Source organism: Odocoileus virginianus, chromosome 7 (assembly GCF_023699985.2).
Source record: "Odocoileus virginianus isolate 20LAN1187 ecotype Illinois chromosome 7, Ovbor_1.2, whole genome shotgun sequence".
NCBI classification, from domain to species: domain Eukaryota; kingdom Metazoa; phylum Chordata; class Mammalia; order Artiodactyla; family Cervidae; genus Odocoileus; species Odocoileus virginianus.
The window spans coordinates 68,453,228-68,476,728 of record NC_069680.1 but is presented as its reverse complement, the minus strand read 5'-3'; the positions used below and the strand labels follow the sequence as shown (position 1 = coordinate 68,476,728).

At 56.6% G+C, this 23,501-nt stretch overlaps 1 protein-coding gene across 7 annotated transcripts in view; it reads right to left on the bottom strand.

The window, feature by feature from the left end:
- Positions 1 to 2,232: 2,232 nt before the first annotated feature.
- Positions 2,233 to 23,501, bottom strand: part of ZMIZ1 (zinc finger MIZ-type containing 1) — a 191,287-nt gene continuing 170,018 nt past the window's right edge. For 6 of the 7 annotated variants that reach the window (XM_070470918.1, XM_070470919.1, XM_070470924.1 and 3 more), the window contains 13 exons: positions 21,486 to 21,668; positions 20,464 to 20,541; positions 19,616 to 19,790; positions 18,988 to 19,129; positions 17,290 to 17,500; positions 16,047 to 16,152; positions 14,994 to 15,154; positions 13,508 to 13,575; positions 13,133 to 13,201; positions 12,404 to 12,648; positions 10,980 to 11,146; positions 7,327 to 7,584; positions 2,233 to 5,889 (listed from right to left, as the gene is read on the bottom strand). In XM_070470918.1, the coding sequence (XP_070327019.1) occupies positions 5,782 to 5,889; positions 7,327 to 7,584; positions 10,980 to 11,146; positions 12,404 to 12,648; positions 13,133 to 13,201; positions 13,508 to 13,575; positions 14,994 to 15,154; positions 16,047 to 16,152; positions 17,290 to 17,500; positions 18,988 to 19,129; positions 19,616 to 19,790; positions 20,464 to 20,541; positions 21,486 to 21,668 (1,971 nt within the window). In that variant the 3' untranslated portion in view covers positions 2,233 to 5,781. The remainder of the gene's footprint in view (positions 5,890 to 7,326; positions 7,585 to 10,979; positions 11,147 to 12,403; positions 12,649 to 13,132; positions 13,202 to 13,507; positions 13,576 to 14,993; positions 15,155 to 16,046; positions 16,153 to 17,289; positions 17,501 to 18,987; positions 19,130 to 19,615; positions 19,791 to 20,463; positions 20,542 to 21,485; positions 21,669 to 23,501) is intronic. The other variant, XM_070470920.1, reaches the window with a different exon arrangement.

Genomic DNA, 23,501 nt, shown 5'->3' with positions numbered 1-23,501 from the left:
AGTGGGTGGGGGAAAGTTTGTGGGGGTCTATGTGAGAGTGGGGTAGCCTGCTAAGCAAGGTGGGCATGGTGTAGCAGGAAGCTGGAGCTGAAGAAGAAAGAAATTGGGGCAGGTAGGAGTCCCTGCCCTGAGGTCTCAGGGAAGCAGATCCTGATTTTTCTCTGAAGCCACATGCGGGGCTGAATAACTTTCCCTGCCAGCACTCCACGGCCTTATGTGGAGGGACAGTCATTGAGTAGAGGGTGGGGGCTCTGCAGGGTGGGTTGGGAAGAATGGAAACCCAAGATGACCCATGGGCTGAAGGACATGCTGAAGATGTGTGAGGGGAGAGGAAGCAGAGGGTAGAGAGCGGTATAGCAGGAGGCTGAGTTCCAAGCTGCTCTGAGCGAGGCCCTTCCTGGGATTTTCCCATGGGCTTCTCTCACTCTAGACCCACAGAAGGAAGTAGGCGGTCTCAGGAGGAGCTAGAGGGGTGGGGTGGGCGGGTCTCCATGCAGCCTTGCTAGGCGGTCACCTGACTATATTAAGCTGTATCCCTGGCTTCAGGCTCCGAAGCTAGAACAGCAGGAAGGTTTGCTTTTTATCTTAAAGTTAGGGGAGCATACCGCCCTGCCTCTCCCTCCCCCCCCCCCCGCCCACTTCCTGCCTTTAAGGCAATGGCATTTAAACTTTTTGTTTTTAACCACAACCCACAAGTAAGAATTAATTTTACAACATGATTCAGCAGTCACAGACACACAATTGCAACAGAAGTTTCATGATACAATCAGCACCCTCACTTTGTAAGGGTGCTCTTTGTGTTTTCTATTTCATTCTCATCTATTTCTTTAAAGAGTGCTTGTCATAACCCACCAAAATGATTTCATGAGCCACTGACAGGGCCATGGGAAACCTCTGCCCCAGGGCAGTGGGGAACTGGGGGCCCCTTTGGGAAGCTGTCGTTGATGCTACTCATCCCTCTTCCAGGAGTGTCGGTTCTCAGAGAAAACGCCTCTTGACAGCAGCAGGCAGTGGCCACAGGATTCCAGGTTTAATGTAAATTCTCCTCCTCCCCTCCCCTTCCATCTCCCTCCAAGAAGAGAAGCTGGCCACCCTGGAGAAGGCCTGGAGGCAGGGGACTTCCTGGCCCCCAGTTTTCCAGAGGAAGTTCTATGGCTGATGATAACCCTGCACACATCCTCCTGGCTCACTCTGGCACACACACACCTGCTCACGTGCAGACCTGTGCTCTCTCCTGACACACATCCCCCCCCCCACACACACATACACACTCCAGGGGATATACTTTGGAGTGCCTACCAGACCCCACTTCCTTCTTTGGACTCGCCCTCACACCGTCTCTGCGGAGGAAAAGCCACAACAGCCAAATTCTAGTCTGTCCTATTTTCTGAGGCCAGAGCTGAGAGAAGAGGGGAGCTCCTCTGATGCTGGGCTCTGAGAATCAGGTTCACTTCCCCGAAGTTCAGGAGACACAGGAAGGGAAGTCAGTTGTGTGTCTGAGGCTGTAAGGATAGTTTAATAGAAACAGGACCTGGGCAGCGGCTGTAGCAAAGAAGCCTATGTAAGTTGCAATCATGGGCAAGAGAAGACTCAAGGTCCCCCTTAAAGATGACGGGGGTGAGGGTGCTGAGAAGTGGGGTGGCCAGAGAGAGGTGGTCAGTGGGACAGCAGCTGTAACATGATGAGATTCCTGTTCCGAAGCCCAGAGAATCCACCAGGGGCTTGCTGCCAGAGCCCAGACAGCACTGCACAGCCTTTGAGTCACACTGGGTCTGCATCCCAGCAACCCATACAGGGCCTGGCGCCACTCAGGGTCCCCTTCCTGCCTGCCAGGCCATCCCTCCACCAGGACCAGGGGCTGCTGGAGACCTGGAGGTGAGACCACTGGGCTATGCACATTTATCTGGGCGAGGTTCCAGGTTCTCTGCAGGGACCCCTGTGTCAGGGGCTCCTCTGACTTAACACCTGACTGCATAGTTTTTGTTTGTTTTGCAGGGTGATCGGGCAGGGGTGGCGGTTGATAAAGCAAAACCAGCAAACACCCAAATCACTCCTTAACATTCACAAAATCGCTAGTTCGCCAAACCTTCGTTTTTGTCCATTTATTTAGAAAAAAAAAAAATTAACATGGGCAAATGAGATACCTCAGTGTTACAACAGAGTATAGAAATGTCTAGCAATAGTCAAATAATTTGATCTTTAAATACAAAATAACCACATGAACACCTAATATACAGGTTTCATCTGAATACATATTTATTAGATAAATATTAGAGGCTGTCACATCATCTAACTACATACAGTTTTGCAAGACTAGAAATCACAATTAGTTTTCTGACCAGTTTAAAGTATGAAATGATTGCATTGTACAGAGATGTACAAAGACGATGACGGTCGCTGTGGGGTTACTTCAGGCTGCACGGTGGGTGTGTGTTCATGTGTGTGTGTCAATCACCTGCGATCATGATATCAAAAATTATACAAAGTATGAATTTGGTTACAATTTTCTTCTGAAATCCCCGTTTCTTTTCATTATTTCCATAGCACCCTAAAAATACACAGGTGGCAGGACTAGTACACTGAAGCTAAATAGTACATGTAGGTAAAATAAAAACAAAAACGGAACAAAAAATTCCTTTCCACACAGAGTCAGAGTATATTACATGATGAGACGGATGCGGAGAGAGACCTCACAGACGCTAACAGACAGGATCTAGTTTTTTTTCCACATTAAGATGGAGTTCCAAGCCTTTTTGTGTTGTTTTGTTCCGTAAAATAAAAACAATACACATTCCAAGGGAAATGAATGCGTCTGTTAACATGTCTCTATTTCTCATTTACATATGTACACATGTCCCTTGAGTGGCTGCTGCCCACGTCGCCCTGTCTGGCTGGGTGAGGCAGACGTGGAGCTCTCTGGGGGTTCAGGGCTTCCATTAGGGAGAAAGTATTAGTTCCTTAAAAAATAAAAATGGCTACAGGAACATGATCCATGGGTAAAGCTTCAAACCAAGAAGATGGGGTGATTGCTTGTACTTGGGCCTTCCCGCCTGCCTGCTGGCGCCCTGTCCATCCCATGGAGTGGAGGCAGCAACGTGCCTGTGGCCTGGGTGGATGCTTGTCGTGGAGAAGTGGCTTGCTGAGGCATCGTTTTCGCTGAGGTTACGTATGGCTCCAAGTAGTCATCCGAAAGGGTCAGGGAAGCATCTCCCCAGAGTTCAGAACCGCCCTTGCTTGGGGAAGCCGTCGTCACTTGAATGTGTCACCAACTAGGGCTCGTTTCAGCCCCAGACGTCTTGATGCCCACCCCCCCTAACCCGCCTCCAAAATTGCTCTGGAAGAGTATGTGCCCAGAGCGCAGGCTGCAGGTACCGCAGGTCTGGAAAGCTCTTTGCTGAACTTGCTGGTGGAGGCTTGCTTGAGAGGGGACCCAGGAAATCCACCTCAGGGTGCTGAGCCCACGGCTTACTCAGAGACGGATGAGGGAGGTGCCCGGAGCCTGGGTTGTGGGCAGTAAATCGACCCTCTGTGCTAGAAAGCTGTGGGTAGGTTGGTGAGCAGAGTGGGGACACCCTGATAACAACCAGAACACACCCAGGCCTTTTTGAGACAGTCTTGCAAGGCAGGAAGCGGGAAATTCTAAGGCAGGCATCTATAGGTCTGTCTGGGGTGGGGCATCCCCAGATGGCCTGACACAGCTGGGGCTAAGGGTCACTGGTCGGAGACGGCCACATGCCACCTGGTGTCATGTGTCCCCACCAGCCAACTGGGGATGGCTCCCAATAGCGGGTAGCCTGGTCTTCGTCTAACTCACGGTACAGCCACCCATGCTTTTCGTCCCTTCATCTGTACAAATGGCCCTGGTTGCTTTTTTGTTTTTGTTTGTTGTTTTTTTTTTTAAAAAAAGGGACTCGGTCTTTGTCGTTGAGTCAAGGTATTTTAAAAACACCAGCAAAGGCTATAACCAGGTCATGAAAATGTTGAATATTATCAAAGACAATACTAAAATATTCACAAAGATATTTACAAAAGCAATTCTTAAAATAATTGATTTGCATACGGAACACCACGCTGTTTGAAAAAACCTCAACAACGGGACAAAGGAAAAGGGGTGGGGGAGGGACGATGGCAGCTTTCCTACAGAAAACTTTGTGCCGGGCCGTCTGGTTCGGTGACCGGAAGTTAACAGCTGTGGCCAACATTCCGGTCAAATCCAGAGGAGTGCTGGGTGTCCCCCGGCCAACAGAGAGGGAGACAGAGGCTGAGAATATAGACAGTGGACGGGGGAGCAAGTGAAGGCCCCGGGAAGCAGCAGGGGAGGGGCACAACAAATTTACAGAGGAGATCCAAGAGGCCCAACCGCCCAGCATCACAGGCCACGTGGCTCGGGGAGCACAGGGGAGCCTGGAACAAAACGGACGCACAGTAACTACCCGGGGCACTCTGAGCAAGCGGTTGGCTGGATGGAGCAAAGCACAGAGGGAAAACCAGAGGCTGCTTCTGCTGGGGCAGGAGTGTGGGGTGAGCTTGCAAGAGCAGGAGGACACGAAGTGAGGGAGAGGCTGGCGGCCAAGAGCTGGGGCTGAGACAGCCACAGAAACACCATGCGATGCTTGATCCTGGCACACGTGGCGCTGGACTGGGCTGGAGCCCGGGGCAGCCTGGAGCACAGACCAGACAGACAGAGGAGCCGGAGAGCGAGCGATGCCCGGGGGTCCTGCTGCTGAGCCCTTGCATCCCCTGCCTTTCCACCACCTGCCTTGCCGTCCGGGCGGACACAGGGGCCCTGGGACACAGGGACGTGGGCGTCCCACATAGTAGTCTCAGAGAGGTGGGGGAGGGGGAGCAGAGGAAGGAAACAGAACACATGGGGAGAAGTGGTTCGCTTGCTGTCCAAGTCCAACGTTCCTCTTTTCCAAGTGACTTCGTAGCTTTGTTGCAGTTGTTTAAAAACAAGGAGAGGCTTGGAGCAAAACTGTAAGTTGCTGATTCTACTGGACTCCAACTTTGACTGGTGGCTCCCCCTCCCTCCAACTAAGGGCACAATAATTTCAGCTGGGTTCTTTCTCTGCACCCCCGTCCCCTCAAGGCTGGGCCCTGGCCTGAGTCAGTGGTTCCAGGGCCATCCTGGCTTTGAGAGGCCCTGACTCGCTTTTCCACGCATCCCCGAGCAAGAGGGTGAATGGCTCACCCTCTCCCAAACACAGAATCTTGTCTTTTTTCTCTGCTTTCTGAGACTGTTCATAGGGTATCCTGGCTTAGAGGTCTGGGGTCAAAGCAATAACCTTGGCCCCTGAGAGTTCTCTTGCCCAGAGGTTTGTGCTTTTCTGTGGGGGGCGGTGGTGGTGGTGGTGGTGGGCAGGCCGTTCTCACTGCCACCAGCTGCCGCGGCTCCTCCAAGGGTCGGGGCCGCCGGGGTCTGGGGGGCTCTCTCTCAGGTTCACAGTCACTTGGAGGTGGCTCTGGGCCAGGAAGCAGGGAAGCTGGGTTACAGTTTAGAAACTGGAAGAATCTGGGGGGCACTGGAGGGTCGTCTGGAAGCCGCCATCAGCGTGTGCCCCCTCCCTGGGCTGTTGCCCCGTCTCGAGGGTCATCCTCAGGGCCTGCTCTGGGCGTGGGCTCCAGACCCGCACCACCTTCACAGCGCACCCTCCTGCCCCTCAGCTCTGAAGGCCGCAGCAGGGGCGGGTTCGAGGGCCCGGGCTCCCAGCGGGGAAGTGTGGGGGGCGGATGGGGAAGGAGGCCGAGTTGGGAGGGGTGGCCCCGATGCAGGGGTGGGCTTCAGTTGTTCTCAAAGAGAGACAGGAGGTCATCGTTACTATTGCTCGGCAGGTCGGGGGGATCCAGGTACGAGAGGAGCTCATCAGGGTTTGTGAGTTCTGGAAGGAGCTGGAAGAGAAGTACAGAAGTCTAGTTGAGGTGTTGGCCGAGGGCTGGGCCAGCCCAGGGCGAGGAAGGCAGGGCATCCCCAGGCCTGTTTGCTTGCCCTCGACTTGCCTCCTGGGGTCCTGGCCCAAACAGGGGAAACTAAGTGCTGGTGGTCCCCAGATACACCCAGGCCACCATGCTGGTCCGGGGCACACCGTCTGGACAGTGGGGCCTGCAGTCTACCAGCTGGGAAGGCTCCTCAATGAAGAGTATTCCTTAGACTTGCCACAAGCAACTGGGGGTCACTTGGGCCTCTCAGCAAAAACCAAGTGGCTTTGTATGTAAGGCTGGGTGGTCTGTTTGGATCACACCGCCCCACACCTCACCCAAGAACTCCTGGCTCCTTGCTGAGCCCGTGGCTGGCTGGCAGACCAACCCTACCCTCTCCAGTGAGGTCTTTGGAATCTTCTGATCTCACGGGGGACCCTCATCGATCTAAAAGCACCTGCCCTGGCCTGGTCTGGGGAGGAGAGTCAGATAAGAACTCAAGATGGCCAAAAAGCCGAGTGAACCCCATTCACTACAGAGACCAAGGGTGACTCCTGCTGGGGCTGGGGCGGGAGGGAAAGGAGTGATGGAGGAGAGGGCGGGCCTCCTGTCTGGGAATCTAGAGTCTAGGGATGAGGGGTGGGAGGGGCAAGTGCTGTGTCCCTTTCCTTGACGTCCCTGCCCAGCTATCCAGCACCCATCACCCAGTGTCCCCCTGCCCCACCTTCCAGACCACTCAGTTCTCAACATCGGGGGCGGGGGGCGGTGATCCCTAAGTCTCAGCTGCCCACTTCCACCTCATTCACCACCACCCCCAGTGTGACCCGAGGCCAACTCTCTGGCACCCCACACAGGGGCCTCTCACGGTGAGCAATGGAGTGAGCAGAAGCACAGGGCATGGACCACACACAGACTAGAAACTGCAGACAGACAGACAGACACCAGTGACACAGACAGACGGACCCTGTCCCTCCAGCCCCTCCCCGGCCTCGGGGCCAGAAAGTGTGGCAGACGCAGAGATGGCAAGCCGATGTGGGGGAAGGGGAAAGTGGGGACGGGTGGGGACCCTCCCTCTCGGGCTGCCTCCAGGACCAGCCCAGAAGACTCTGTGGGGGCCTGGGTGGGGTGGGGCAGGGCCAGCCTGTAGGACTGTGGAGGGGCGGGGGCAGGGCCAACAGAGAGGGGGAGGGGACGCGGGACCCTCAGAGGGGGCTGGCCCGCTGTGGGGTTCCCTGGTCCTGCAGCCAGGGGAGGCAGGTTGGCGGGGCCCACCCTCCGGCCGCCCACCCCTCCTCAGAGCTACACCTCCTCCACCCCGGGCCTCAGGCCCTCAACACCCGCCCCTGCTCTCGGACAGGTCCCGGCGCCAGGCCTAGCCCCAGGCCAAGGCACGTGGTGACCCCAACTTACATCCAGCGAAGGCTCCGGCATGTCAGATGCTCCCTGCGCTCCGGCCTGACCCTCTAAGGCTGAGGAGGGGTTAAAGGTCAGGTCGCTGTGTGGATGGTTGCCGGGAGCGGCCTGTGGCGGTTGCCGGGGAGGCTGGGAAGGAGGAGGAGGAGCCCCACTGTGATGTAATGGAGGCCCTGACTGGCTGCTGGGGTGTGGGACGTGCAAACCTTGTTGTATGGAGGGATGGGGCTGGTCAGAACTGCCAGCGTGTGGCATCTGTGGAGGAGGAGAGAGCAGGAAAAAGAGAGGTGAGGTGACGAGGTACAGCGACGAGACGCCTGGAGAAATGAAAACCAAACCAAACCAGGAAAATAACAAACCCCCAAAACAAAGCCACCCCTCTACAAAGCTGAATGCTTTTTTTTTCCCTCTCTCTGCAGAGAAACAAACAAACAAAAATCCTCCCCCGAAACCGCCCATCAGGGAGGCTGAGGCCACGTGGGGCCGGGAGGGAGGCGGCCAAGGGCTCTGAGATGAGCGGAGACACTGAGATCTCCGGGCCCAGGCAGGCCCCTGGGAGCCTCTCTGCCTCCCTGGCCCGGACACCAGCACAATGAACAACAGCAAGGGCAGGATGGAGAAGCGAAATGGGCATGTTTCCAGGGGGCAGGGAGGTGGGCGGGAGCGCTGCTGGCGGCGTGGTGCAGGCCGAGCTGGGCTGGCGGAGAGCAGACACGGACGACAGCATGGGGCAGGCGTGCAGCTCGGGGCGGGGGTCTGCGCCCCCACGTGGGCCCTGGGCTGGGGGTGGCGCTGGGCACACAGACTCCGGTGGCAGCCAGGGCTTCAGTGCGAGCTCTGCCTGCTGCCCCAGGTAGGATGTCATTGAGCCCATGGAAAAGGAGCAAACCTGGGGCTTCCTAACCCTGCCTGCTGGCCACCCACTGGGCATCCATGGGCAGGCTTCTCTCATAGACAGCCTAAGGGCCCATGCCCCACCCCATGTGCACCGGGGCTGTGGGTGGGCAGGGGACACGTGAGTGAGTGAATGAGAGTTTTACTTCCCCTGTTGGTCTGTTTGCTGCCTCAAGCAGTCCTGCCTTCAGAGCTCAGATCTCAGAGTGAAAGGCTGAGTCCAGGTCCTGGCCCCATTTCTGGCATTCCCCAAGCGACCCCCACCCCAGCCCCAGCTCCAACGCCCCTCACACTCTGCTAGCACAGGGAGCTCTCTGACGGGCCAGGCTGCTCACTTGGAATGGGCAGCCAGGCGGCCACACGTCTCTGTGGTCTTTCGGTACCCTCCTCCCTGCCCTGTCTTCTGGGCCACACAGAAACATTGACACTTCCTTCGTGGGTTTGCAAACAGCAGCCACACCGTCCTGATCTCCAGAGAACCCAGTTCCTCTTCCTGTTTCTCCTAAAAGTTGCTGTGGGCCAGCCTCTGCCCACAGTTCAGGTGGCCCCCTCCAAGCACTGCCCCTACAGCCTGGAGCCCTGAGAACAGGCGATGTCCATATGACCTTAAGGTTGGTGACTCTGGGGGAACATGTGTGGGATGCAAATGAAGTAAGAAGGCCCAGGAGGGGCTGGAGGGATGGCCACCATGGCTGTCAGTGTGAGGCCAGCCTGTGTCTCCTCCCCACGCCTGCGGTGCTCCATGGTGACCACTCCGGGAAGTGGGGGGCCAGAGCGTGCTCCACACACCTGAAGCAGCCCAGCCCCAGACAGACAGTCCCCTGGATCTGCTGATACAGCTGCCCTCCTTGGCCCTGACATCTTGCTGGAATTATCGCAGGGCCTGGAGGGGTGGGTGCTCTCTGGGGCTGCCGACACACCCGTCAACCTCCTACTTGGCGCAGAAGAGCCCTTGGGTGAATGAGTGCCTGCTTGGGGCCCTCCCACTGTGCACTGGGAATCCTTCCTGGCCTCGGGCTCAGCCAGGTGAGGCTGCCCTGGTTGGGCAGGTGTGGGGGGTTGGTCGACCTGTGATTGCACCCCACCGTCTTGTGCATCTGTACTTCTGGGTCTAGTCACCATCTAACCTAAGCCCAGAAACGGGTGAGGACGGTGCATATTTGAGAAGCATCCTGGGGGGCTGTGAAGTCAACTCACAGGCTTAGGTGCCTCTGCAAAGACCCCAGGCAGCAGAGCTGACAAGGCAGGAGAGAGTCGTCTTGGATAGGGGAAGGAAACACTGCTCCCACTGCCATGTCCGAGTGTTGGGAATTGTGAGGACTCAGAAGGTGCCATGTGAATATGGGGTCAGGGGGAGATCTGGGTGACTCCTGGGCATGCAATGCTGAGATCCTGGGGAGCAGGGCCAGGGAAGGGGGCCAGGAGAAAGGCTCCCAGAAATCAGAAGCCCCACAGGGCAAAAAGCAACTTACAAAAACATGGCCGAAGGCCTGTGAAAGCAGCTATTTCTGATATGGCATTCTGGGTTCCTGCGGGCAAGTTGCTACAGTGCCCCTTACTCAGAGTCCTTCTGGTTAAGAGTCGGTCCTGCTGAGATTAGTGGCTCTGGTGTATAGGACAATCCCCTGGCCCAGTGGCAGAACCAATTCCACGTCAAGTGTGGGGAACACAGTACAATCCAGAGGCTCCTTCCTTCGAGGCTATGCCATGGAGAAAGGAGAGCTTGGAGAGATGCCTTTGGGTGCAGGCCCAACCCCACCACTGGGTGTTGACGAGACTCCCTGGCCCCTTCTCTCTGGCAGCTGTGACCCAGGACCTACTGCCAGGCCCTCTGTGAATGCCCCTTGGCTAAGATGAGAGACACAAAGAATAATCGAGGCCTCAGTCTTCAGCTCCTGGGCCTTGGCTTTCCCAAAACACCAACTGTGTTTCCTCCATCCAGGCACCACCAGAACTTCTGCTCCATGAGCACGAGGCCTGTGTCTGTCTTGCTTGCGACTGATACAAGGCACAGCCGGGAGGTCAGGCTCAGAAAATGTCCGCTAGATCAAGTGGAATCACCCAGCACTGCCTAGATGAGAACCTGGGAGGTGGGCAGACCTCCACCACTGCTGTCGGGGCCACAGGAAGAGAAGGCACTGGATGGCATGGGGCACCTCACCCAAAGGGGCTTTCTCAGTGATAGAGTGGGTGTTAATATGTGAAATAGGATGAGAAGTGAATCCTCTTGGGATAAGTAGATGTCCTCACGTTTCTTTTTGCAGAATGAGGTGATCAGACTCTCAGAGAGTAAAGTGCCTGGGTTTGGGAAAAAATTCTAGATGGCTAGATGGAGCTATAAGTCAGTGTAAGAGTGTGTGTAAGGGGGGACGGCGTGTATGTGTGTGTGTGCACGTGTGTAGGATGTGTGCCATGTGTATGGTAGTGTGTGGGCCTGCGTGCGGGGTGTGTGCAGGCATCTGCACGTGTACATATGGTATGCAGTATGTATGTGTAGGTAAGAGCCTGAAGTTTCCCCCATCTGAGAACCTGGTGTCCTGGGTGAAACAGCCAAGTCCAGGGATGCTGTTGGGCCATGACCCAGCTTCGGTTAGGCCCCCCACTCCCTCCTGAGCCCCCAGACTCAACTCTCCGCCCTCCCCTTTGCCTGGGAGGGAACCAGGCAAACATCAGAAAGGTCCAGGGAGCCCTCTGTCCCAAATAGGGCTGGGGGCACCGGGGAGGTGGAGGGTCATGGGCGAGGAAAAGGTACTCACAGTCTCCTGCATGGGGTGACTGAGGGGCTTCTCGAGGGTGGCCATGTTGTTGGGCATGTCCGGGGGGTGGGAGAGCTGGGGGGGCCCGTGCATGAAGTCGTTCATGGACGTCCCGCCGGGGTTCCCGTGGGGGAAGTCAAAGTTGCCATGGCCTTGGTAGTTGTTTCCTGGGGATAAAACCAGATGGGGAGGGGTGTTATCCATAGGGAAAATTCCCTGCCCAGGGAATCAGAGTGTGGAAACGAAGAACCCAGGCCCAAACCCCTGCAAGGCTAGGGTCGGCTCTGGCAGCTCAGACCTCCAGGCTGTATGGTGGGGCCCAGCGTGGCCTTTTCCTGCGGGCCTTTGCACCCCCAGGTGTCTGCTGGTCTACAGCTACAAGCAGGGCCAGCATAGGCGGACAGGGTAGGCGGGACTCCTGTTGGCAGAGGGTCCTAGAATGAGGCCCAAGTCGGAACTCTCTGCAGGATCTGCAGAGCTAGCGTCCAGACCTGTTCCCCTACAGCCACCACATGCCTGCCCTTCAACACTGGGATGAACCAGGCCCAGAGCAGGTGGCCAGAATCTGCCCAGTAAACAGAGAAGCTACGTTAGATTCGAGAGTCCACCCTGAGAAGCCAACCATCTGGCCCCCAAGCCACTGCTCCCTCCGCCGTGTGGTGGTGGTGAGAGCTCAGAGGATCAGCACGCTGGAAAGCTGGGCCCCTCAGTATGCTGTGGGACTCTGGCTAGGTAGGCTAACCTCTCTGGGAATCTGATCATCTGGAGCCCCGGGACCTAAGGGCAGGGATTCCGTGGGGCACTGACATCCCCAGACTTCTGGGGGGCTGGGAGGGTACGCTCTGGGAACCGAGGGCAGTGCAGTGCAGCTGGGTCTGGGCGGCAGAAAGAGTGATGGAGTGACGGTGACCTTGGTGGCTGAAGGCTGGTGCTCCAGGCCCCTAGACTCTGTCTCTCAGAGGGTGGGAGAGTTGCAGGGACAGGCACAATACATAGAACATCAAAAGGAAACATGGGGCCTGGGGAAAGGCCAGAACTCCAGGGGCAGGGTGGTGGTAGTGTCTCAAGCAAAGTGGGCTCAGAAGCCCCTTAGATTGGCAGCTGCTGGCCTGGGAGCTCCAGGAGTCAGGAGAGGAGGCTGAGCAGGGTGGGGTACGAGGGGCAGGAGGCTGGCTCACGGAGCAGCGTCTCACGTGTGCCTTCCCAACTGGGTACCAACCCACAGGGCTGGATGGAACCAAGCAGTAGGACGGAGAAGGAAGGATGGCACTGCACCCCAAGGCCAGCGGTGGGGTGTTGTTTTTAGGGGTGCAAGTTACCTCTGCCTCTTCATACCACACCTTCTCTGCACCTGCCACCACCACCCCAGAAATCCTGGGCCCCCGCCGTGGCTTCTCCCTCCCTCCTCATCGGCCGTCACCCACCTTGGCTGCTGTAGTCATTGGAGTTGGTGCTCCCAGGTGGAGGCGGGAGTGGATAGGGGGATGGGCCAGGGCCCAGGGCAGCGATCATCTCCATGACATTGGGCATGATCATCTGGCTGGGACTCATGGTCTTGAACCTCTTGGAGGGGATGCCATCAGGGTCATCTTTAATGTGAAGGTCCGATTTGATGGGCACTGGCCGCCAGCTGCATGTGGGGTCGATAGTGACCTCTTCAAACTCGGAGCTGGGGGAACAAAGGGGCAGAGCTGGGGTCCTGGGTACCAGGTTGTAGATGCAAGAGCCTCCAGCTTGAATAGACACTGTGACGCTCTCATCCAGGCTCCCTCTGCCCCCATTCCCATCACACTCTGCCTACAACAGAGGTATCAGGGACTTTTACTTCTTTGGAGAGAAGGGGAGACTGAGGCTAGGAAAATCAAGTGGCTGTGCAGCTGGCCCCAAAGCCTGCACTCATGGCATGGTCACCACTGCAGGCACCGTCAGCTTCCTGCTCTGACTGAGCGTGGTCCTTTCTGGAAAGTTCGTTTGCCCCCAGGTAGAGAAGCCCTTAAATTTGCAGAGAGGTGAGGGATGTGGGAAAATGGTCTGCTGGCCCAGAGCAGGAAAAATTATCAGGGGCAACCATGTATACTCACCTCATACCATCAGGGCCCACATTCCTGTTGCCCCCCCCAACCCCCTTCCCCCACGTGGAGAGGCCTACTTACTGTTGGATGGCATTCAGGATGCCCCACATGTACTGATCCACCTCCAGGCCCTCCAGCAGAGCGGTTTTACTGGAAAAGGAAAGAAGTGGGGCTTGGCTTTGGCTGCTGGACCCAAAGGGGTAGAGACACACACAGCCCACTCCTCCCCATTGTGCCCAAGAGACTTGGCCCCTGCCGCTGGTTACTACTGGGGCACCAACAGGAGAGGGCAGCCTTGCGACAGCTTGGTACAAGGGGATTATGCACTGCCCCTGTAATCTGAGCCCCTCTGCTATGCATTTAGGGCAGGTGGGAGGCGGCTGGACCCCATAGAACAGGTCCCGAGCTCCTCCCACAGCCAAGCAACTGTGCTTATGCTGAGCAGGTGTCACTTACTTGCACACAGGACACCTCCAGGTCCCTCTCTCGCAGTTCAGCTGCAGGTATGACTCCAAGTCAAAGCACTGCAGAAGCCGGGAGACAAAGACAGATGAGCCCAGGGCCCTCAGAAATCACTTATATGCAAACGGAACTGCCTCTGGGACCCTCATGAAGATGTCCCACCAGGGAGGGAGACAGGTGATGGAGAGACCCGGGGCTGGGGGGCTGGGCGGGGCGATAATCTTGCCTATTTCCTGCTGTGCATACAGCCTATGGGCCACGCTGAGTCCCTGCAACCCTATGCCCAGCCCTCCTCATACCAGCCCCGTGCACCAGATTACCCACGGCCTCCGAGCAGCCTTCCAGTTCCCCTGCAGCCGCCCCTCACCAATCCTGCCCCTCTCACTGGCCGAGCCCACACGTGGAGGACACGCTCCATCTGGTTCATCAGCATGTATGAGACAAATAAAGGAACCAGACGTCCCCTGCCCCCGTTTTCCCAGGGAAGGAGCTTTTGATGGAGGGGGACCCACTATGAAGCCCTTGGGGACTGTTGTGAGAGGGTGGGGGCTGAGGGTGTGGCTGGCCTGGCCTCAGGGTAGCCCCCACCCAATGCATCTCACCCACTAGGGCTGCCTGTGTTTAGCCACCCAAACTGTGACCAGGCACTCAACCCGCCGCCACTTCCCGAGCGCGTGCTCAGGGCAAGGCCTCAAGATGAGCCGGGCAGAGGTGCCCCTGCTCTCCGGTTCACACCAGCCATGGTGGCCGAAAAGGCAGTATTTCCAGCTGGCTTGTGACATCTGCCAGGGCTGGGACTGTCTAAATCCAGTTCTGGAGCCCTCTGGGGCTCCAGAAGAGGTCTCTATAATTCTTTCTGGCTCCTTCTGAGAGAGGAAACAAAAAGAAGTGAGTGGATACCTCTCCCATCTGTAGACATCATGACAATTGTCATTATCTGTCATATCCAAAGAGTTCTGTGAGTTGGGCAAGGAAACTGTCCCCATGGCCCAGAGGAGGTACTGAGGCTTAGAGGGGAAGAATGAATTGCTATGATGGTGCATAACCAATGAAGCCTGAATTCCAAATCCCCAGCACTTTCATTTTGGGGGTGGGGGCTCCATCCTCTTATTTCTAACTTTGCTACTAGTCCATCCTCTGAATTGTTCATGTCTCTTAGTTCATAGGGAAGAAGCAGGTCCCACCAGTGAGGTTTACATCCATCCTAACTGCTCAATAAAACCTCATGAGACTTCCTCAAATCCAGAGAACTTAAGTCCTGACACTTCAACAGCTCGTTGGTGATACACAAACCAGATGGACCCAGCTCTGAGTACACAGAGAAGTTGCTTGACAGATACATGATGGCAGGCATGAGTGAGTGAAATAAGCTGCTGATGGCCAGGGCATCCTTCCAGGGTTGGAGACAGACCTGCTGCCCTGAGCCTACCCCATCGCCATCCCAGCCAGACTCCAGGAGGCTTCTCCCAGGACTGCTCACCTGGACATGCTTGCAATCATGGCCTCGAGCAGGCAGTTGGATGCGCCGGAATGTGATGGGGCACTTCAGAGATACCTTGATGGCTGTCTGCTCCACGCCATCCTCCCCATTGAGGGTTGTGTTGCCTGATGAGGCCGCCACACTGCTGAAATTCCGCTTGACTGTAGGGTGGAGGCAGAAGTGGATAAGCAGGACAAGAGTGTCCTGTACTTCCCCTACTCCCACAAGTGACTGATGCACACCCTGGTTCTCCACGACCCCTAACACTGGGAGGTCTCATAAATAGGTGCGGGGCACCTTGGCCTGGGCGAAAGCGAGATCGGCGTGTTGGGGGCCCTGGGATGCCCAGTACTCTGGAATGACACTCTTCAGGTGACAAGTGAGAAGTGTCCCTGGAGGTGGCCATGCCGTCAGCCCCCCAGTCTCTGCAGTTCATGCCCTGCCTTCAATCGGAAGGCAGGACTTTCTACAAAACCTGCAGAGACAGTCTGGCACTTCACTGATTTTCTGGGTCAGTGGGAGAGCCCCACAGGTGCTTTTGCGCTTAGTTCTCCAAGTGTGGAAATGGCCTGGCAGGATTCTAGGGCTCAGCGTACAAAGAAGCACATTTGAAGGGGGTGTAGTAGCATACTTCCCACTTCCTGCATGGTGCCCCCTACCCCAGGTGTCTGCTCCTGGGGCTCTGAGCCAAGTCCTTCCCTCTCAAGTTGGGCTTGGGCTGTTGAGGTGAGGAGCCCACTGTGACTGACCTCTGTGCTTACCCCACAATGAAGAACCCTCTTCTCCAGTTCCTCCCATCCTTCCAGGTGATCACCTCCAGGGAGTCTGCCCAGACTACCTACACCATGGCATCTTGGTTTAATCTGCCTCATGTCCTGTGATAACAGTACTGTGTACTCATCGGACTGTCCCCACAACCCCAGAGGAGGGGCACTGGAAGGGAAGGGGGAGGGCCTGGCGCCAGGGCACCCTCAGGGCTCAGTGGTGTCAGGCTCGAGGGACAGTGCATGCAGAGAGACTGGGGTCTGGTTCCAGCCCCGGGCCCCCACTCACTTTTCGTGATACAGTGCTCCGCAGGCAGGAGCCGCTTCTTGAGGAGGCCTTGCAGCACGGAGCGCACAGAGGGCCGGTGGACCAGCTGCAGCACAAAGAGGTGGGACTGCCAAGAAAAAGCGGAGACTCAGTCCCTGCCATGTGGCCCCCATGCCCACTCACCGTGCCCCAGCGGCTAAACACAGGAAAGGGCCCCACATCCACAGTGATGCCCTGCTAGGAGAGGGCCCCTGGGACCTGGGAGAGCCCTGAAGGACCAGGATGTGTCTTGGGACCTGTGAGCTGGGGACCCAGACAGGGGTCACTCCCCAGGGACAGTGGGTCTCCACCAAAGCTGACTCTGACGCTCAAATAGCACCTCCCTCCCCCGAAGGTGGTCACAGGCACAAGGCATCAGGATTGGAGCCAAACACTTCCTACCCTTGCACCCTGCTGTTCCCCATTATGCCTACTCCATCCTTCCTGCCACAGGATGTTGTCTTGTCTTCACTCCTCCAGAAAGCCTTCCAGGACTGCCCACCCCAACAAGCCCCCATAAGCTCCTCACTCTGACAGCATCCCTAGTCCTGTGACTCCTATCTCTGGGTGGTCTTAAAGTACCAACTCTCATGAGGGCCAGATCAGAGCTCTTTTTTCTCCTCCAGGGAGACCAGCAGGCAGTGGTGAGGGGGAGGTAAACTGCAAATTCCCAAGCAAGACCCAAGTGCTAGGCCCTGATCCTGGGGGATAGAAGCATGGCTTAGATGTGGTCCCAGAGCAGTGAGTCACAGGTCAGGGGACACACACACATACACACACACACATACAGAGCTCTAAGCTAGCATTGCTGGATGTTCAAGGGAGGGAGTTAACTCCAGACTTGGTGGAGTTGGGTCTAGGGGGAAAAGATGATTAGAATATAAACATTTCTTGCAAATGAGGCATGAATGGAGCCTAGCGTTGAAGGAGACACAGGACGTCCCCAGTGGAAGAAGGTGGTGGGCATGGGGGCAGGTGGTGTCTAAGAGCTCCAACAGGAAGTGGAGGGGAGGCTGTAGTGCAAGAGGGGAGAAGGCCAGGTCTTGGGCCAGAGCACAGTGGCCTGAATTTTGTCCCACAGTCCTGGGGGCGGGTGGGGGGTGAGGACAGTGGCACATTTCTGGGGTACTTCTAAAAGATTACTCCAGGAGCTGTTGGGAGAGAGACCCCAGGCCACGGCTGACCCCACGGGGCGCTGAGGCTCCCCCACCTCCCACACACTCACGCAGCAGCAGGCGGTGACAGTGATCTGGATGGTGTTGCGACCCGGCTGGCACACGTGCTTGAGGTGCAACGGCTTGTGGGATGTCTTGTTGTCCCCGCGCTCGATGGTGAGGGGCGTGGCGTTCACGCTGACCTGCACCGAGGCCGGCCAGTTGGTGTTCATCTGCCGGTCCTCGTGGTGGTAGCACTTGAACTGCAGCTCCAGGTCCGACCTGCGGGTGCAGCCGAGGCTCAGGGCGGCACTGCCAGGGGGCTGCCCAGAGCCTCCAGGATGCCTGGCGGGGCCATACACCTCAACCTCATCACAGCCCCCATCAAGTGGCCCAGGACTCCGTCCTCAGCCATAAAGTCTCCCCCGACCACCTCCTCTCTCTCCCTGGACATTCCCACTGCTCAGGCCCCACCTATCAAAACCCATCCCAACAACCCCAGTTCCCCCAGGACTCCCACAACTCTGGCTACTATCTCCCAGCCCCCTGCATGTAAGGACAGAGACAGACGGACAGAAAGGACAGTCACTAACTCAATGAGACCAGCTGGAAGACTGATTATGTCCTAGGCTCCTGTGGAAGAAGCATCCCAGGCCAGGGCCATATTTGGTCCAGTCCCCCCATTCCCCTCCATGGTGGGCCTCAAGGACACGGCCCTGAAAGAATCCCCACAAACCCAGCAGGGACCACACATGCATGAAAGGTGAGCAGGGTCAGTGGCCAGGGCACAGGAGGTCTCGTGGGCGAGGGTATTCACAGGTAAGGAGGGGTGAGTGAGCAGGGCCCCTGCATGGGCATCTCTCCTGCCTGAGCGTCTGTGCTCCCACGCCCTTATGCTCCCCCTGGCTGTCTCAGGCCTGCTCTGAAGCCTGACCTCCCTGATCAAGGCGATGTGCCCGCTGTGTGTGCACAGGTGTGTGTGTGCAGGCAGGCGCTCAACTCAGACACATCTCATGACCTCAAGGTGCTCAGCAGGCAGCTGAGTCCTGGCCGAGAAGGGACTGAGGGTGGAGACACCAATGGGTTCTGGCGTCTAAGAGGTCTGAGCCCAACTCCCAGTTCTGCTTCTTGCTACCGGTGAGGACTCACCCAAGCTAACCACTTCTCTGGCCTCAGTTTCCTCACTGTCAATGGGGCAAGCAATGCCTGCTCATAATATCAAACGAGATCAGGTATAAGAGGCTCAGAACACAGAGCCTGGGCTAGCAGGGGCCTCTAGACCCCACACTCCAGCGCTGAATGTTTGAGCAGCAGCCGCACCCAGTGGCCAGCTGCTTGCTTGGTTCAGGAAGGACCCAGCCCTGCTCCTGCACCTCTCTATATTCCTGGCTTTGGCCACATGAGCCACAGTCAGGGGCCAGCTTAGAGTCCCCGCTGGATTATCCTCCTTCTCAGCCTTTAGGTCTCAGCTAGCCACCGTTTCCACTGTGAATTTGCCCTCGAGCACTCGCTCAGGACCGGGGTGAGTGACAGCTGATCCCACCCTCGGGCCACTACACCAAGTCAGCTCTGTCTGTCTCCCAGGCACCTGCAGGTTTCCCATGACATCCCCAAGGCCGTGCACACAGCAGGACCCAGTCAGTGGTGCTGAACAGGCGACGGTGTCAAACAGATGCTGTTACCACCTCTCCCAGGCGAGGCCAGGGCCCAGATGTCAGCCTCAGGGCCGCCTCCACCTGGCGTGGGCTGTGCCGCACCCTCATACTCACCTCCACATCAGCGTCTGGTGGACCGTGGGCCGCAGGTGAAAGACGTGGTTGCTGACGGCCAGGTTGTGCTCCAGGCGGAAGGGCTCCAGCACCACGCCGTCCCGCACGGGGAACGTGAGCCGCAGCTCGTCATTGTGGTTGGCTGCACAGGGGAGGAGCCGGTGAGCCCTGGCAGCCGTGGCACACGACACACACCCTTGGCTGCATGCCCTGCACGTGTGTGTGAACAGGGCCACAGCAGCTGGGCTGTGTGCCTAAGGGCACATCAGACAGCTCCTGGCATCTTCCGGTCCACTGGACCCCATCCTGAGCATCCCTGCATCCCACGTCCCATGCATCCTATTCTTGTCCCCACTTGCCATCTGTCCTGGAAGCCCTGAAGACTTCTCCCAGTCCTTTTCCACAGCTGAGCGCCACTTTGCCTCCCAGCCTCCCACTGCTCAGGCAGAGGGGAAGGAGGTCTGCTTTCATACCCTCCACTCTTTTCACACGCCCAACCCCACAGGCCAGCAGTCAGACTTCCAAGTGTCCCGACTCCTGGTGTACTCTGGGGGAAGGGGAGGCGGGGGCATGTGGAGGTGTCTGGACAGAGGGCGGGAGGGCTTGAAGGAGAGAGCGGGGCACTCACCTGGGGGCGGCGGCAGAGCGCTCATATTTGGCTTGATGTCAGGCGGGAAGGGTGGCTTAACGTCTTGGCTGGGAGACAGGTATGGGGGGATGCTGCTTCCGGGGGTCATGGGGGGCGTGGGGTTCCCTGGAACAGGTGAGTGGGGGTAGTTTGCCACAGGAACCGGCCTGGGAGGCTGGGAGGAAAGAGAAACCAGATATAGGTTACGGGTTCATGTAATAAGGAAGGAGGGGCCATGGCTCTGGACACCCACCCTAGCCTCCTTGGGCTGTAGCCCTTGCTCCCCCAAGGGAAGAGACCCTCCTGGGAAACCCCTTCCTCCACTCTGGCCACACTCAGGCCTCTCCCCCCATAGGAAGACAGGTGGGTCTGGGAAGGACATCACCACCCTTCCCTTGGGTCACGACATCGAAAGACTGTAGGGTCCCCAGCCCATTTGACCAATGAGAACACAGGCTCAGGGTGATGGAGGACTTGCCTAATATAGTCTGGGGAGAAGAAGAAAGCTGGAAACAATTCCAGGTCTCCTGCTGCCCACAGCATGACTGTAGGCCATGTCCTTCATCCCCATCCCACCACACTGGGGGTCCCCAGATGGAGTCAGGCGTGAAGCATCTCCAGGAACCCCTTCCCTTGGTCTCTTAGTCCCCACATTGCTTTTTTCCAGGGCTGGCCAGGTCCACACTCATTCCCATCCTACCCATCTGAACTGTGGATTCTCTAAGCAACTGTTTGGCTTGGAGCAGATGGCCCTACTAACGTCCAGAAAGACTGGGGCAGAAACAGTGAGGCCCGCTCTAACACAGTGCATGTGGGTTATAATTCCCAAGATGGAAACTGAAACATACCCTATTGACGTTCCCTTGGCTGTAGTTGCTGTAGCTGCTTCCAGAGAAGGTGTTATTTTGTCCATTAAACTGCTCTGGCTGGTAAAGCAAGATAAACAAAGCCATGAATGGAAGGCAGAAAATCTACCAGAAACCCTCTCTCCCTCCCGAAATGAAAATCTTCCAGAAGGACAGGGGATGGTGAAGAGACCCGCCCAGTGCTGGGGTGGGGGGCAGAGTGGGGGCAGAGCAGGTCACCAGAGCGGTCTTCAGTGCTTTGCTTCTCTGCCCATCACTACTAATTTAGTGAGTTTATAGAAATAGCAACACCTAATGTGATGAAGTTGGGGTAAAAATAGTAAGCTCACATAAGCCAAGTAGTGGGTGATCATGTAAATTGGCGTGATTCATGAGCAAATAGGTGTAAATTATTTCCAGAGTTTTCCTCGCTCCTGAGAATGTACTTTATAGTAATCCCAAAGAAGGAAAGAGTTACGTGCCTGAAAATATTATTGTACTATTTCAAAAGTGAAACCACAGAAAAAAAACCCCACATGTCCAACAGAAAGGATAAAATGCCGTATGGTTCTCAGTAGGATGTTAGGCAGCCATTAAAAGTGACAACCACTGGGACTGTAGCAATAAGTAACACACTGTGTCAAGTGAAAGAAACAGGTTCAAAATTACAACCGTAATAACAACCGTATAACATTGTTGGTGCCCATGTGCATAGAATATCAAACGTAAATATATTCAAGCAGGTGCTTTTTCTTAAAAAAATATATTTCCTTCATTGTTATTATCTTACATGCACTATAAATAGTAAAAGGAGAAGGAAAATCATTGTCTGAGCCCTGTGAGAACAGGAACCAAGAAAAGTCAGTCTGTCATTATGCACAGCTCAGAGCATACGCGGTCACATCCAGAAATCTCCACTGGCCCCCTGGTGACCTCAGGGGGTGCCCAGGGCCAGGATGACACAGGCAGGGGAAGGGAGCTGAGCTGGTGAGGAGGGAAGGGGCCTGTGGGGCAGCGGGACTCACCTTATAATACTGCCCCATGTTGACCGTAGGGGGCGGGTACTGCCCGGTGCTCGGCTGGCTGGGCATCCGCTGCCCGGGGTAGTTGGGAGAGGTGAGCGGCCGCGGGGGGTTGGGGGTAGGGTACTGGCCTGGCTGGGTGGGGAACTGGCTGTTTGGTCCGTATTGCTGGTTTCCATAGTTAGGCTGTGGTGGCAGAGAAAGGAGCAGGGAAGGTCATCAGTGTCTGGAAGCCAAGCTGCCCGCCGATGCTGGGGCTGCCTCCTCTCCTCTCCTCTGCCCCTGACGGCTGCCACCCACAAAACGTCCACCCCGCCTGCAAAGAGGAGCAGCTGAACCAGATGATGCCTGGGGCCCCTTCCTGCCCTGACATGCAGGGACGTAACAGCTGGCCTCTCTTCTCAAGGGCCACCTCCCCTGGAAGCTGTCTTTCTGGAAGCCCCACGCCCCTGGGCACTTCCAGAGCCTCTTGTTCACACCATCAGGCGGGCACTTGATTCCGAAGCCCCCTCTGGGTTTCTCCTGGTGCTTGGTTTGTGACAGACAACAGGAGGCACATCTGCAAAGCTGAGCCCCTGAATCTGGGAGGCTCTGTCCCCCTACCCCACACTGAGCAGAACACACTGATGCTGAGTTCTAGGTCGTCCACACAGAGGTCGGGAGAACCAGGCTGCTGAAGGGACAAGACAACCCCTCTCGGGGAAGGCAACCATTCCTGGGAGGGGCAGGATCACTGTGCTGGGAGAGCCACTCCCCACCTTCCAGTTGCCTCCTCGTTTGTAAGATCAGGTGACCCTGGGGCACCCTACGTCATTACATCCTGCAGAGTCGGTGCTGCTTCCCTGTCTGTTGAAACCCCTTGTCTATTAGCTGTCTCTCTTGACCTCTTGGCTCGGAGGTGCAGGAAATGGTTGTGTCCCAGGGTCTGGCAGAGAATAGGCCAGCAATGAAAACTTGCTCAATACATGAAAGAAGGGTAAGCGACGAAGGAAAACCAGGTTTGCATCAGCAATGAAGAACTTGGCGCAGCTCACATTACTGTCACACAGCAGCTGTTCTGTGTTACAGTGGCATTCCTGTCACATCACTGCAGGACAGGAAGTGGAGGCTGGGGACTGTCCACCAGCAGAGTCCTATGCGGGACCAGGTGACTGACGCCAGCCCCTGCCCCATAGTTCTGACAACCTGAGAGGTTCTACGAGTGTGTATGTACTTAGAGATTCCCAGACAGGCTCAAGCTGTGCAGACTGTGGCCCCTGATGCCACCGCCCAGTGTCAGGCATTGGGTAGCTGGGTAGCATCAGCAGTTTACTGCAGATAAAGACAAAGGTAGTCAAGATAAGTGAGAGTCTTTGGTGTGCCCTGCTGTGGCAGGCAAGAGCTGGGGAGCCAGCAACCTACAGGAGCAGGGCTGACACCAGGATGATGCTGGGAATTCTGCTGCCTCCTCTGTGGTCACCTCCTTGGGTGCCAGCAGTCCCGAGGCTGGGCCTACAGATGCAGTCCCAGCCCAGCCAGTGGGGATGCTGGGATTTTGAACACAGAGAGGGCTGAGAAGGCTCTGAACTCGTGTCGGGACTGTGCTTGGGAGTTGAGGCGCACAGGTCAAGGGCCCCTCCCATCCTCAAGGACAGCCAGGGCCTCGGGAGCTGTCATCCTCCTCTGGCTTCTCCCTGAGCTGGTGCCAACCTGGAGGATGTCTGGGCTTGACCTTGTTTGACCCTGACCTCCTCTGTCTTGGACCCAGGGCATCTCTGTCAATGGCCAAGCCATCTTCTAGCCCAAGGGTGTGGTGGATGCCGAGGGGAAGCACACAGACCTTTGAGGAACTCAAGGTCTTGGCTCTAACCCCACATTTAAGCCCAAGCAGAAGGCACAGTCCTGAGAGGGGGTGGAGCCAAGCTGAGAAAAGGCGTGCAAGCAGACACTGGGAGATGCTCGGGACAGGCTCCATCCAGGTGAGGGATCAAGGTGGGCCTTCCGAGAAGCATCTCTGTATCTTCTGCAGGTGAACTAAAC